Raw genomic sequence first — 13,151 nt, forward strand, 5'->3', positions numbered from 1 at the left:
CTATAAATCCATCACTCTTTGTAAAATCTCTTGTATGTATGTACCTACCTAAATAAACATTTGATTTGATTTGAATAACTTATCTTATCCTGCAATTCTTGAATCACGATGACAGCACAGTTTTCTCCATCAGTTTCATGGGTAAAATCACGTGAAGAGATAACGACAGAATCAATTAGTGTATGTTAGTCTGTTTCGTCTTGGATAAAGGCAAAAAACGGTATTGTGGGAGGAGAATGAGGGTGAGTGAGGTGTTGTTGAGGGAGGGAGTGGCAGCGAGTGGCTGGCTGGTGTGTGGCGGTCACTCCTCGTTGTTTTTTGACTTACAAGACCAACTTAGTAGTTCGTTATGATGAACAAAACATGCAGATACTTATATATAACCTGTATATATAGCCTAACAACAGCAAAACTATTTGTTTATTGTTTTATGAACTTAATTGAATCACTAATATGCACACCATAATTTTGAGTACAGCGATGGTTCACACATTTTATTCTATAAATATACCACAATTCACTGTATGGAATAATATTATTGCAAAAAAACTAAGAAAAAATCAATCAGAGACATTGAAATAATTAGGTAATAATATATTTGTGGCAACTGCCATCTGACAGCTCGGGGCAGAGTAGACCTCGTCTGGCGCCTCTGCCAACGCCCCTTTGTTGCCACACTTCCCTACCCTATTGCGGCTAAAATATGCCACCTACGATTTTTTTTTTTTCCGTGATCAGAGAACAAAAATGAACACGAAAGAATAAGAAAGAAAGAAATAAGACGAAAGAATTTTTTTTATTTTTTTTTTGTTGCGCCTGTGGGTGTGAATTCCATTTGGGCCCTTAGCGATTTGAGGGTTAACATTGAAAAAAAATACATGTTGTTTGGAAGGAAGTCCACCAGTCAAACTAAAGTGAGAATTAACAATAACCAAATTTAGAGCTGGACAGTTGAGGAATTTCATGGTGTTCACACTGACATTAAAACTGAATTTCAGTTGCCACATACAAAATACAAAAAAGTTTATAAAACAGTTGGCATTCTCTCTAAAATCTGATACTACGTACTTTATTCTGCCTTGGTAACTATTATTTACTCATTGATACATATCTCAGCATCTCAAAAGATAGACATACATTTGATGCTATTTTCCACATTAAAAACTAATTTGAGGCCCCTACAAATATATCTATAAAATCTATAACTAGCTAGAACCATAAAAATGCAAGAATGCCTTTTTCACCAGTACGCAACTGAATTCCACAGAAAATGGAATCTTTACTTTGGTTACAGAAAATGGCACAAAGCCGAGTGGGGTGACTGAAATAAACAGTTTCAACCTGACTCGCCCAAAATTAAAACATGTGTTTTTGACCTCATTTTTTTTTAATGTAAAGTGTACTGCAAGCTCATTCTCTGGCAAATGCTCTAAGGTACTCATTTTTGTGCTACAACGTTAGGCGAGGCACCCATTTGCAATATATGCTCGAGAATTATTGATTGAACACTCATTCCCTCATCAAAACACACTGAATCTATTTAGACAAGTTTTAAACCCCTAATAAGATCTCCCTCATATGCAGGCCCTGTTCCATGATTTGCCCGCCATGGCCATGAATACAACAGTGTCATGCAAATTCAAGAGAAGACTTACTACACAGAAATATCCAACTTGTGATTTGTAAGCCTCCCTCGTCCCCCCTCCCTCATTTATGCTCGACCCCACTGGGTCACTCGTAGGTAGGGGGGCTCCTATTGATGACGTCAGGTCACGTGACACAGTGCAAATTTTTTCTCCTGGAGACCCAATTCGCCAAAGGCAATGGATTTTGACCTCAGGCTATCACTGACAAGATGTTTTCTACGAAACAAAATTTAAAGAGAATGAGACATATATCTGGGGGAAACGAGCACAAATATAACTCAAGTCTTTGTTCCCATATTTTTTTTCACCTGATTCTTTTTACCTGATTATTGAAACCTTACCAAATATATGAGGGGGGGGGACACCCTTTATTTCAGACACACTTCTCAGCAGGAATTAGAAACAGATATATTGTATTTACATAAAAACACACACATACTAGCGCTATTAAAATAGTCCAATTTTTGGAGTATTTTTTTCATTCCCGGCATTCCAATGCTGGGAATGCTATGTAGCAGTAAGGCAGTGAGGTGAGGTAGCTACTTAATTGAGGAATGTTTATTTTATTTACCTTATGAGCTGAGGCAGCTTATTTTATTTACCTTATGAGCTGAGGCAACTTATTTTATTTGAGGAATACTCAGCTGATTCCTCTACATTTAGCATGGAACAAATTTGCGTCCAAGACCTCTTCCTGTTACACAATTTGGGTGTGTGTAACCAAACTAGAAGTGCTCTACAAATCGAGGGACCCAGAATGTGGAATGATCTCCTGAATCATGTCAAAGGTTGTACCTCTCTAAACCAGTTTAAGAGTAAAACCAAGTACTACCTAATTAACTCCATGTAACTTACCTTACCCCCTAAATGTCAACCCATGTCTTGCTATTTTTTAAACAATGCTGTTTGTTCACCAACGTGTACAATTGCTGATTTCTGCTATGTTACCCCCTTTTTTTTATTTTTTATTCCTTCTTTCAACACAATTTATACCTAATCCCGATTACTATTAAATTTAGTCTAAGTATTTTTTCCCCCACACCTTGCCTGAAATGCTATGAGTTAGCTCTGTCTATAAATCCAACATTATGTTTGTAAATCAACTATGTATGTACGTTTCCTGAATAAAATTTATTTATTATTATTTATTTATTAATCAGTAAATAAGTATTAAAAGAAGGCACCAAGCTGGGAAGGCTATGTAGCACCATTGTGTGTAACAATAAACCAAATTTTTTTTAACAAATAATGCATCTGTATTGTAAAACAAATCATGTGAGCTGTAAAAATATTGATGCAGTTATTTAAATAAAAAATATAATGAAAGAAATATTACTGGTTTATTTTTATCATATCTTTTTGTACTGTATAGTATATCCAAGGAAGTGAAAAAATTGAGACATAATGCACAATTTAATGAATGGTTCAAAAATGATTAGCATGGACTAGCAGTTCAAAAGAAATATGACTATTACACATAAACATGAGATCTTAATGATCCATGGTTAACATGATTTAATAAGGATAATACGGTACTTGTAATAATACAAACTTTAATTTAAAATCTTTATTACTGAATTTTTCTTAAGAAGCCTAGGTATACACAGCAATGTGCTGCTACCCTATTCTATATGGAATATTACACAGTGTAGATAAAAAACTAGCTATAAGTTTATCTAATACTCCCATCTCACAGAATGATTAGACATACTTGGAAACAAGGTAGAAAATACCAGCCTCAATACAAAAAACAAATCAACTCTGACTAAACAACACTTCACGATTTTCAGAAGAGGTAAGCACTGAATCATGAAAACATTATATTATAATTACTCTTACCAGTTTCTAAAAGACTCCTCTCAAACAATGTATTTTTTAATATGTTTAGGTATACACAGCAATGTGCTGCTTCCCTATTCTGTATGAAGGACCACACAGCGTAGATCAAAAACCAGCTACAAGCTCATCCAACATCCTCACATCACAGGGTGGCCAGTCATACATGGAATCAGGAGAGAACAAAATACTTAACGCTGATCTATTAGCCTCCACTGGCAAAATCTGGGTGCAGCACAAGAATATCTTCCAATATTCCTGAGTGTATGAAGTAATTACAGAGCTCAAAGTACCTCATACCAGTTGGTATGAAGTGACTGATAACAGGGCAATCACAGATATAGTGTTGGAAAGTATGTTCTCTCAAGTAGGACTGAAAACAGATGTTTTTTCCACCAAGAGGGTTATAAGCCCATGGAACCACCTACCTGCTGAAGCCGTAAATGCCAAATTCCAGCAAAAAAATATCATTAAAACAATTGGCGGGCCCTTTAACAAGCCGCTGGCTTTCTGTTCTCGTCGTGGCCACTAGATAGTTAGTGGCCCTTCGGTAAATACGGTATATATATACCATATTTAGTCAGCGCATCATCCGAGCAACAAGGACAGCTACACATTATCTCTTAGAATTACGTAGGTAAACAACAAATGTAACATGTCTTTACTACAATGTCGGTGCTGGCTGTAGAAGTTGAAAACACATAGTTTTACTTCGAAATAGACTAATTTTATAAGAAAATTCGAAGTAAATAGGAGGTAGTAGAGCTCCGATAAGCCAGGCTAAATCTTCAATATGAAGAATGTTGCTGCTCTCTGATTGGTCAAACGAAACACAGTAGTGACCTCTGTCTGCAAGCAGGTGAACCAGACCCAAAACCCAAATATCTTCCTAAGTGGACCTACCTGAATTGCACCTAAGCCTCTTCTTTGGGCACACTTAGAAATCTTCGTAGCAAACCTACTTACGAAGAAATACATGGAGCTTCGTGAATCTAGGTCCTGGTGTCTGAGCTCCCCCACCTGATATACCACAGTGTGACCTGGTCTCTGAGCTCCTCCGCTTGATATACCACAGTGTGACCTGGTCTCTGAGCTCCCCTGCCTGATATACCACAGTATGACCTGGTCTCTGAGCTCTCCCACTTGATATACCCCAGTGTGACCTGGTCTCTGAGCTCCCCTGCCTGATATACCACAGTATGACCTGGTCTCTGAGCTCTCCCACTTGATATACCCCAGTGTGACCTGGTCTCTGAGCTCCCCCGCCTGATATACCCCAGTGTGACCTGGTCTCTGAGCTCCCTCGCCTGATATACCACAGTGTGACCTGGTCTCTGAGCTCCCTCGCCTGATATACCACAGTGTGACCTGGTCTCTGAGCTCCCCCGCCTGATATACCACAGTGTGACCTGGTCTCTGAGCTCCTCCGCTTGATATACCACAGTGTGACCTGGTCTCTGAGCTCCCCTGCCTGATATACCACAGTATGACCTGGTCTCTGAGCTCTCCCACTTGATATACCCCAGTGTGACCTGGTCTCTGAGCTCCCCTGCCTGATATACCACAGTATGACCTGGTCTCTGAGCTCTCCCACTTGATATACCCCAGTGTGACCTGGTCTCTGAGCTCCCCCGCCTGATATACCCCAGTGTGACCTGGTCTCTGAGCTCCCTCGCCTGATATACCACAGTGTGACCTGGTCTCTGAGCTCCCTCGCCTGATATACCACAGTGTGACCTGGTCTCTGAGCTCCCCCGCCTGATATACCACAGTGTGACCTGGTCTCTGAGCTCCCTCGCCTGATATACCACAGTGTGACCTGGTCTCTGAGCTCCCCCGCCTGATATACCACAGTGTGACCTGGTCTCTGAGCTCCCTCGCCTGATATACCACAGTGTGACCTGGTCTCTGAGCTCCCTCGCCTGATATACCACAGTGTGACCTGGTCTCTGAGCTCCCCCACCTGATATACCACAGTGTGACCTGGTCTCTGAGCTCCTCCGCTTGATATACCACAGTGTGACCTGGTCTCTGAGCTCCCCTGCCTGATATACCACAGTATGACCTGGTCTCTGAGCTCTCCCACTTGATATACCCCAGTGTGACCTGGTCTCTGAGCTCCCCTGCCTGATATACCACAGTATGACCTGGTCTCTGAGCTCTCCCACTTGATATACCCCAGTGTGACCTGGTCTCTGAGCTCCCCCGCCTGATATACCCCAGTGTGACCTGGTCTCTGAGCTCCCTCGCCTGATATACCACAGTGTGACCTGGTCTCTGAGCTCCCTCGCCTGATATACCACAGTGTGACCTGGTCTCTGAGCTCCCCCGCCTGATATACCACAGTGTGACCTGGTCTCTGAGCTCCCTCGCCTGATATACCACAGTGTGACCTGGTCTCTGAGCTCCCCCGCCTGATATACCACAGTGTGACCTGGTCTCTGAGCTCCCTCGCCTGATATACCACAGTGTGACCTGGTCTCTGAGCTCCCTCGCCTGATATACCACAGTGTGACCTGGTCTCTGAGCTCCCCCGCCTGATATACCACAGTGTGACCTGGTCTCTGAGCTCCCTCGCCTGATATACCACAGTGTGACCTGGTCTCTGAGCTCCCTCGCCTGATATACCACAGTGTGACCTGGTCTCTGAGCTCCCTCGCCTGATATACCACAGTGTGACCTGGTCTCTGAGCTCCCCCGCCTGATATACCACAGTGTGACCTGGTCTCTGAGCTCCCTCGCCTGATATACCACAGTGTGACCTGGTCTCTGAGCTCCCTCGCCTGATATACCACAGTTTGACCTGGACTCTGAGCTCCCTCGCCTGATATACCACAGTGTGACCTGGTTTCTGAGCTCCCCCGCCTGATATACCACAGTGTGACCTGGTTTCTGAGCTCCCCCGCCTGATATACCACAGTGTGGCCTGGTCTCTGAGCTCCCTCGCCTGATATACCACAGTGTGACCTGGTCTCTGAGCTCCCCCGCCTGATATACCACAGTGTGACCTGGTCTCTGAGCTCCCTCGCCTGATATACCACAGTGTGACCTGGTCTCTGAGCTCCCTCACCTGATATACCACAGTGTGACCTGGTCTCTGAGCTCCCTCGCCTGATATACCACAGTGTGACCTGGTCTCTGAGCTCCCCCGCCTGATATACCACAGTGTGACCTGGTCCCTGAGCTCCCTCGCCTGATATACCACAGTGTGACCTGGTCTCTGAGCTCCCTCGCCTGATATACCACAGTGTGACCTGGTCTCTGAGCTCCCCCGCCTAATATACCACAGTGTGACCAGGTCTCTGAGCTCCCTCGCCTGATATACCACAGTGTGACCTGGTCTCTGAGCTCCCCCGCCTGATATACCACAGTGTGACCTGATCTCTGAACATATATTATTATAGGGTAACTTTTTCCTTCCAGAAAATGATGTGGAAGAAGAGGACGTACTTGGATGGTCATGTGGAGGAGCAGGTGCTGGCCGAGGACGACCTCCTAAAGGTAGAGGACCCACGCATCTTCCTGAAGCAGCGCCACGACCAGTACCAACTGGTCATCAACGACTTTCGGTCCAGGGACTGTGGGTCGTACATGTGCGAGGCGCGAGCTGGCGGCCGCGTTGCAACCTCCCACCTGCTGCTCTTCACCTGCCTGTAGTACCCCCCCCCCCTCCCCGGCTCTCCTCCGGGGAGATCCGCCCCGTCTGTGTACTCACTTAGTTGTACTCACCTATTTGTGCTTGCGGTGGTTGAGCTTTGTCTCTCTGGTCCCGCCTCTCAACTGTCAATCAACTGGTGTACAGATTCCTGAGCCTACTGGGCTCTATCATACCCACATTTGAAACTGTGTATGGAGTCTGCCTCTACCACATCACTACTTAATGCATTCCATTTGTTAACTATTCTGACACTGAAAAAATTCTTTGTAACGTCTCTGTGGCTCATTTGGGTATTAAGTTTCCACCTGTGCTCCTTTGTTCGTATTCCACCCGTGCTGAAGAGTTTGTCTTTGTCCACCATGTCAATTCCCCTGCGAAGTTTGTAAGTGGTTACCATGTCTCCCATTATTCTTTTGTTTTCCCGGGACGTGAGGTTCAGCTCCCTTAGCATTTCCACGTAGCTCATACCTCTCTGATCCAGGACAAGTCTGGTTGCATACCGCTGAATCTTCTCTAACTTTGTCTTGTGTTTAACTAGATATGGACTCCAGGCTGGAGCTGCATATTCCAGGATTGGTCTGACATAAGTGTTATACAGGGTCCTGAACGATTCCTTACACAAATTTCTAAAGGCAGTTCTTATGTTGGCCAACCTAGCATATGCCGCTGTTGATATCCTTTTGATTTGGGGACAGGTTAGGTGTGATATCAACCCCCACATCTTTCTCTCTATTTGACTCTTGCAGGATCTCACCTCCTAGATGGTACCTTGTGTTCAACCTTCTGCTCCCTTCGCCTAATTTCATTAATTTGCACATTCTTAAGTTGAATTTTAGTAGCCATTTTCTAGGCCATTCCTCTAGTTTGTCCAGGTAATCCTGTAGTCTCTGTCTATCTTCATCTGTCTTTGATTCTTCTCATAATTTTTGCATGAACAGCAAACATTGAGAGGAATGAGTCAATACCCTTTGGAAGATCGTTTACATATATTAGAAACAGGATTGATCTAAGTACAGAGACCTGTGGGACTCCGCTGGTGACATCTCGCCACCATGACGTCTCTCCCTCACAGTTACTCGTTGTTTTCTGTTGCTTAGATACTCCCTTATACACTGGAGCACCTTACCTTTCACTCCTGCCTTTTGCTGCACCGTTTTGTAACAGCCTTTTGAGGTACTTTGCAAAGGCTTTCTGACAGTCCAAGAAAATGCAGTCTGCCCACCCTTCTCTTTCTTGCCTAATTGTTGTTGCTTGGTCATAGAATTCTATTAAACCTGTGAGTCCCAATATACCATCTCTGAACCCATGCTGGTGGTATGTTACAAAGCTATTTCCCTCCAGATGCTATAATTGCCTTTTCCGCACGATCTTCTCCATCTCCTTGCATGGTATGCAAGTTAGGGAAACTGGCCTGTAGTTCAGTGTCTCTTGCTTCTCATCCTTTTTGAATTCTGGTACTACATTAGCTGTCTTCCAGCTTTCTGGTAAGTCTTCCATTACCAGTGGCCTGTTATACACCATAGGGAGTGACACACTTAGTTCTTCTGCACCTTTTTTTAGTATCCACAGTGAGATTCTGTCAGGCCCAGCAACCTTTGTCACATTTAGTTCCAACAGATTCCTTTTGACCTCATCACTGGTGAGGTCAAAATCCTCCAAGGTTGCTTGGTTTGTCTCCACCTCATCTAGTGCAGGGGACTTCTTGTTCTTTCGTGAAGACCTCTTGGAATGTCTTGTTGAGTTCTTTACACACCACCTTGTCATTCTCTGTGTATCTGATGTCTCCTTTTCTCAGTTTAATCACCTGTTCCTTCACTGCTGTTTTGGTTGTGCCTTGGCTTTACTCGCTATGTCATTTTCATACTGTGTCTCTGCTTCTCTTCTCTCTCTGACGTACTCATTCTGGCCCTCTGGTATCTCTCCCTTCTCTCTGTTGTTCTGTGGTTCCTGTAGTTTCTTCATGTTCTTGTACTCAATTGCCTTGCTAACTTGCATTCCTGATTGAACGCTGGATTGTTCTATTTACATTTTCATTTTTCTTCTTTTGGGCTGGGATAAACCTGGCTGCAGCTTCCTGGCACTTCTGGGTGGCATAGTCCTTCATATCCTGCACAGTCTTTTCTCAAAGTTCTGTTTCCCATGGTATTCCCATTAGGAAGGTCCTCATCTCACCATATTTTCCTCCTCGGTAATTAACCTTTTCCCTTCCGATCCTTTCCTCGGATAGGCCTATACCTCCACCAGATACTCAAATGTCAATACAATTTGTCACTCATTCCTTGGGGGCTTGAAATCTGACTTCCAATATTTCTGACACATTCAAGGTGAATATCAGGTCGAATCTAGCTGGTTCATCATTGCCTCTCATTCTTGTGGGTCCCTTGACATGTTGACTCAGAAAGTTCCTTGTTGCCACTTCCAGGAGTTTAGCTCTCCATGTATCTGCACCTCCATGTGGTTCCCCATTCTCCCAATCTATCTTTCCATGGTTGAAATCGCCCAGATTAAGAGTCTGTATCCATTTCTGCAGACAGCGAAAGCTGCTCTCTCTATTATATTAATAGTTGCCATGTTGTTCCTATCAAACTCCTGTCTGGGTCGTCTGTCATTTAGTGGAGGGTTGTAAATGACTGCTACTGTTATCTTAGGTCAACCCATAGTCATAGTTCCTGTTATGTAGTTTCTGAATCGTTCACAGCCCGGAATTTCCATCTTTTCAAAACTCCAGTCTTTCCTCATCAGCAGGGCTACTTCTCCTCCTCCTCTCCCGTCCCTCTCTTTCCTTACTATACAGTAGTAGTAGGGATCATTAAGTCTCGGGAGACTATGGAGTTGCGCCCTAGTTGTCAATCCTGGTGCAGCGTCTGGTGTGACTGATGAGGCCAATCCGAGAATGGCAGTCCATCCCACACCGAGCACAAACGAAGTCCGATTCTGGTCTGTTTTCCTGGCTACCGGCTTTCCTTCTCTGTCTCTTTGCCTCCGATTCCTTGGCAAATGACTCCTCGAACTTGGAGAGACCTCTTTGAACAGACTGCCTCCAGGCTGAACGGTCTGCAGCCAGTGTCTCCCATATAGCAAGATCGACGTCCATGACTTTCAGGTCCCTCTTGCATACGTCTTTGTACCGTAGCTGGGGCTTCCCTGTTGGACGCTTTCCCTGCATCAGCTCTCCATACAGGAGATCCTTGGGGATCCTGCTATCGCCCATTCGCACAACGTGCCCGAGCCAGCGCATTCGTCTCTGTTTCAGCATTGTGTACATGCTAGTGATTCTTGCTCTCCTCAAGACGTTGTTGTTTGTCACCTAGTCCTGCCAGATGATGTCCAAGATGTGTCGAAGGCAGCACATGTGGTAGGCATTCAGCTGTCTTTCCTGACGGGCGCGAAGTGTCCAAGACTCACTGACATAAAGGAGAGTGCTCAGGACACAGGTTCAGTAAACCTGAATCTTAGTATACTCAGTTAGTCTATTGTTAACCCACACTCTCTTTGTTAGTCTGGACATGGTAGAAGATGCCTTACCGATGCGTTTGTTTAGCTCCGTATCAAGAGAGAGGGAGTCAGAGATGGTGGAGCCCAGGTACACGAAGTTGTGAACGATTTCCAGTTTGGAATCGGATATGCCGATGTCAGGTGGGGAGTCCACTCCTTGTCCCATGACTTGTGTTTTCTTCAGGCTGATGGTGAGTCCGAAAGCCTGAGAGGCCTTATTGAAGAGGGTCATGAGCCGTTGGAGATCTTCGGCTGAGTGGGCAGTGACTGCTGCGTCGTCGGCAAAAAGGAAGTCGCGCAGACACCTCAGCCGAACCTTCGTCTTGGCACTCAGCCTGGCGAGGTTAAAGAGCTTTCCATCCGACCTGGTCCGGAGGTAAATGCCTTCCGTGACAGATCCGAAGGCGTGCCGCAGCATAACTGCGAAGAAAATCTCGAATAGGGTTGGAGCCAGTACGCAGCCCTGCTTTACTCCACTTCGGATGTCAAAGGCGTCTGATGTACAAAGGCCATCAAAGACCACGGTGCCCTTCATGTTCTCATGGAAAGATCTGATGATGCTGAGGACCCTGGGTGGGCATCCGATCTTGGGGAGGATCTTGAACAGGCCATCCCTGCTGACGAGACCGAAGGCCTTCGTCAGATCTATGAAGGCTGCGAAGAATGGCTGCTTCTGTTCCCTGCATTTCTCCTGCAGTTGTCTGAGGGAAAAGACCATGTCGATGGTGGACCTGTCAGCTCTGAATCCGCATTGTGATTCTGGATAGACTCTCTCTGCAAGTACTTGGAGCCTCTTCAGTGCAACTCGAGCAAACAGCTTTCCGACAATACTGAGGAGGGAGATTCCACGGTAGTTGTTGCAGTCGCCCCTGTCACCTTTATTCTTATACAGTGTGACGATGTTGGCATCCCTCATGTCCTGTGGCACCTCTCCTTCTTCCCAGCAGAGGCAGAGAATTTCATGCAGCTCCATGAGCAGGCTACCTCTGCAGCACTTCAAGGTCTCAGTAGGAATGCTATCTTTGCCAGGAGCTTTACCAGAAGCAAGGGAGTCTAGGGCATCGCTGAGTTCTTCGAGGGTCGGTTCGCTGTCGAGCTCCATTAACACAGGCAGACACTCAATGGCGCTCAGGGCGACTTCGGTGACCACATTGTCCCTGGCGTATAGCTCAAAGTAGTGCTCGACCCAGTGCTTCAGCTGCAGTGTCTGGTCCTGAATCACCTCGCCAGTGGCAGATTTCAGAGGAGCGGTCTTCCTCTGGATTGGGCCGAGGGCCTGCTTGATGCCGTCATGCATTCCCCTTACATTGCCTATATCCGCTGCAGTCTGTATCTGGGAGCAGAGCTGGAGCCAATAGTTGCTGGCACATCGCCTGGCGCTCTGCCAGGGCGGCCCGAAGCGGCCGCCCTGGCAGAGCGCCCTGGCTCTCTATTTGCAGCGGACGGCCCGAAGGATCTGTAAGTTGCGCTGACTTGGGCAGGCTTTGTAGGTTGCCAAGGCGTTTCTCTTCTCCTCGATGACAGGTGTCATCTCTTCCGAGTGAGCCTCGAACCAGTCTGCTGACCTGCAGCCAAGTCTTCTTGGTCTTCTTGGCCAAAGTCTTCTTGCCAAAGGTGGAAATGGCAGCGTTGAACACAGCGTCTCTGAAGTGCTCCCATCTTTTACAGGCAGCGACCCCGGCGGGGCCAGGGAGAGCTTCCTCGAGCACGCGTGCAAAATCTTCCACCTTGTCCTGGTTGCGGGTCTTGGTGGTGTCGATGCGAGGTCTGCCCGCCTTTTTCGAGTGATGAATCTTCCTTGGTTGTATCTTGACCCTGCTACATACCAGAGAGTGGTCGGTGTCACAGACAGCACTCTGGTAGCTACACGTAATCTTGACGCTGGGTAGACTTGCACGCCTGGTAAGAATCAGATCAAGCTGGTGCCAGTGCTTGGATCTGGGGTGTCTCCAAGATACTCGGTGTTGAGGCTTTGTGCCGAAGAACGTGTTGGTGACACAAAGACCATGAAGGCAGCAGAGTTCTAGCAGACGTTGCCCATTCTCATTCATTCTCCCTATGCTGAATTGACCCAGGCAAGTGGGCCAAATGTTGTGCTCGGAACCCACTCTGGCATTGAAGTCGCCGAGGATGAACAGTGGCTCCTTTACAGTAATTCTCGCTATGACTCTGTTGAGGTCATCGTAGAATTTTTTCCTTTGTCTCTGCTGGAGAAGTCAGGGTTGGTGCATATGCACTAATTACATTGACTGGTCCTGTTTGGGAGTGCAGTTGCAGAGACAGAATTCGTTCGGTTTCCCCCATCGGTGGCATAATGTGTCCCAACAGTGCATTCCTGACGGCAAATCCCACACCATGTTCTCTGGTCTCATCAGGTGGTTTTCCTTGCCAGAAGAAAGAGAAGGTCCTCTCTCTCACAGATCCTGATCCAGGGAGCCTGGTCTCTTAGAGAGCAACAATATCCATCTGCAGTTTCCTCAGCTCCCTATCGATTGCTGTTTTTTGGGCGTCGTTGA

General features: G+C 45.9%; 1 protein-coding gene across 1 annotated transcript; it reads right to left on the bottom strand.

Annotated features, from left to right (window-relative positions):
• Positions 1-8,484: 8,484 nt before the first annotated feature.
• Positions 8,485-8,904, bottom strand: LOC138351684 (uncharacterized). Its single transcript, XM_069303701.1, has one exon. It carries the CDS (start codon positions 8,902-8,904, stop codon positions 8,485-8,487), a length of 420 nt encoding a protein of 139 aa, XP_069159802.1.
• Positions 8,905-13,151: the final 4,247 nt, after the last annotated feature.

The sequence above is a fragment of the Procambarus clarkii genome, chromosome 50 (genome assembly GCF_040958095.1).
Source record: "Procambarus clarkii isolate CNS0578487 chromosome 50, FALCON_Pclarkii_2.0, whole genome shotgun sequence".
NCBI classification, from domain to species: Eukaryota; Metazoa; Arthropoda; class Malacostraca; order Decapoda; family Cambaridae; genus Procambarus; species Procambarus clarkii.

Bases quoted from the DNA above. Each gene is read 5' to 3' on its own strand.
- LOC138351684 (XM_069303701.1), bottom strand. From the start codon at position 8,904: ATGACAAGGTGGTGTGTAAAGAACTCAACAAGACATTCCAAGAGGTCT.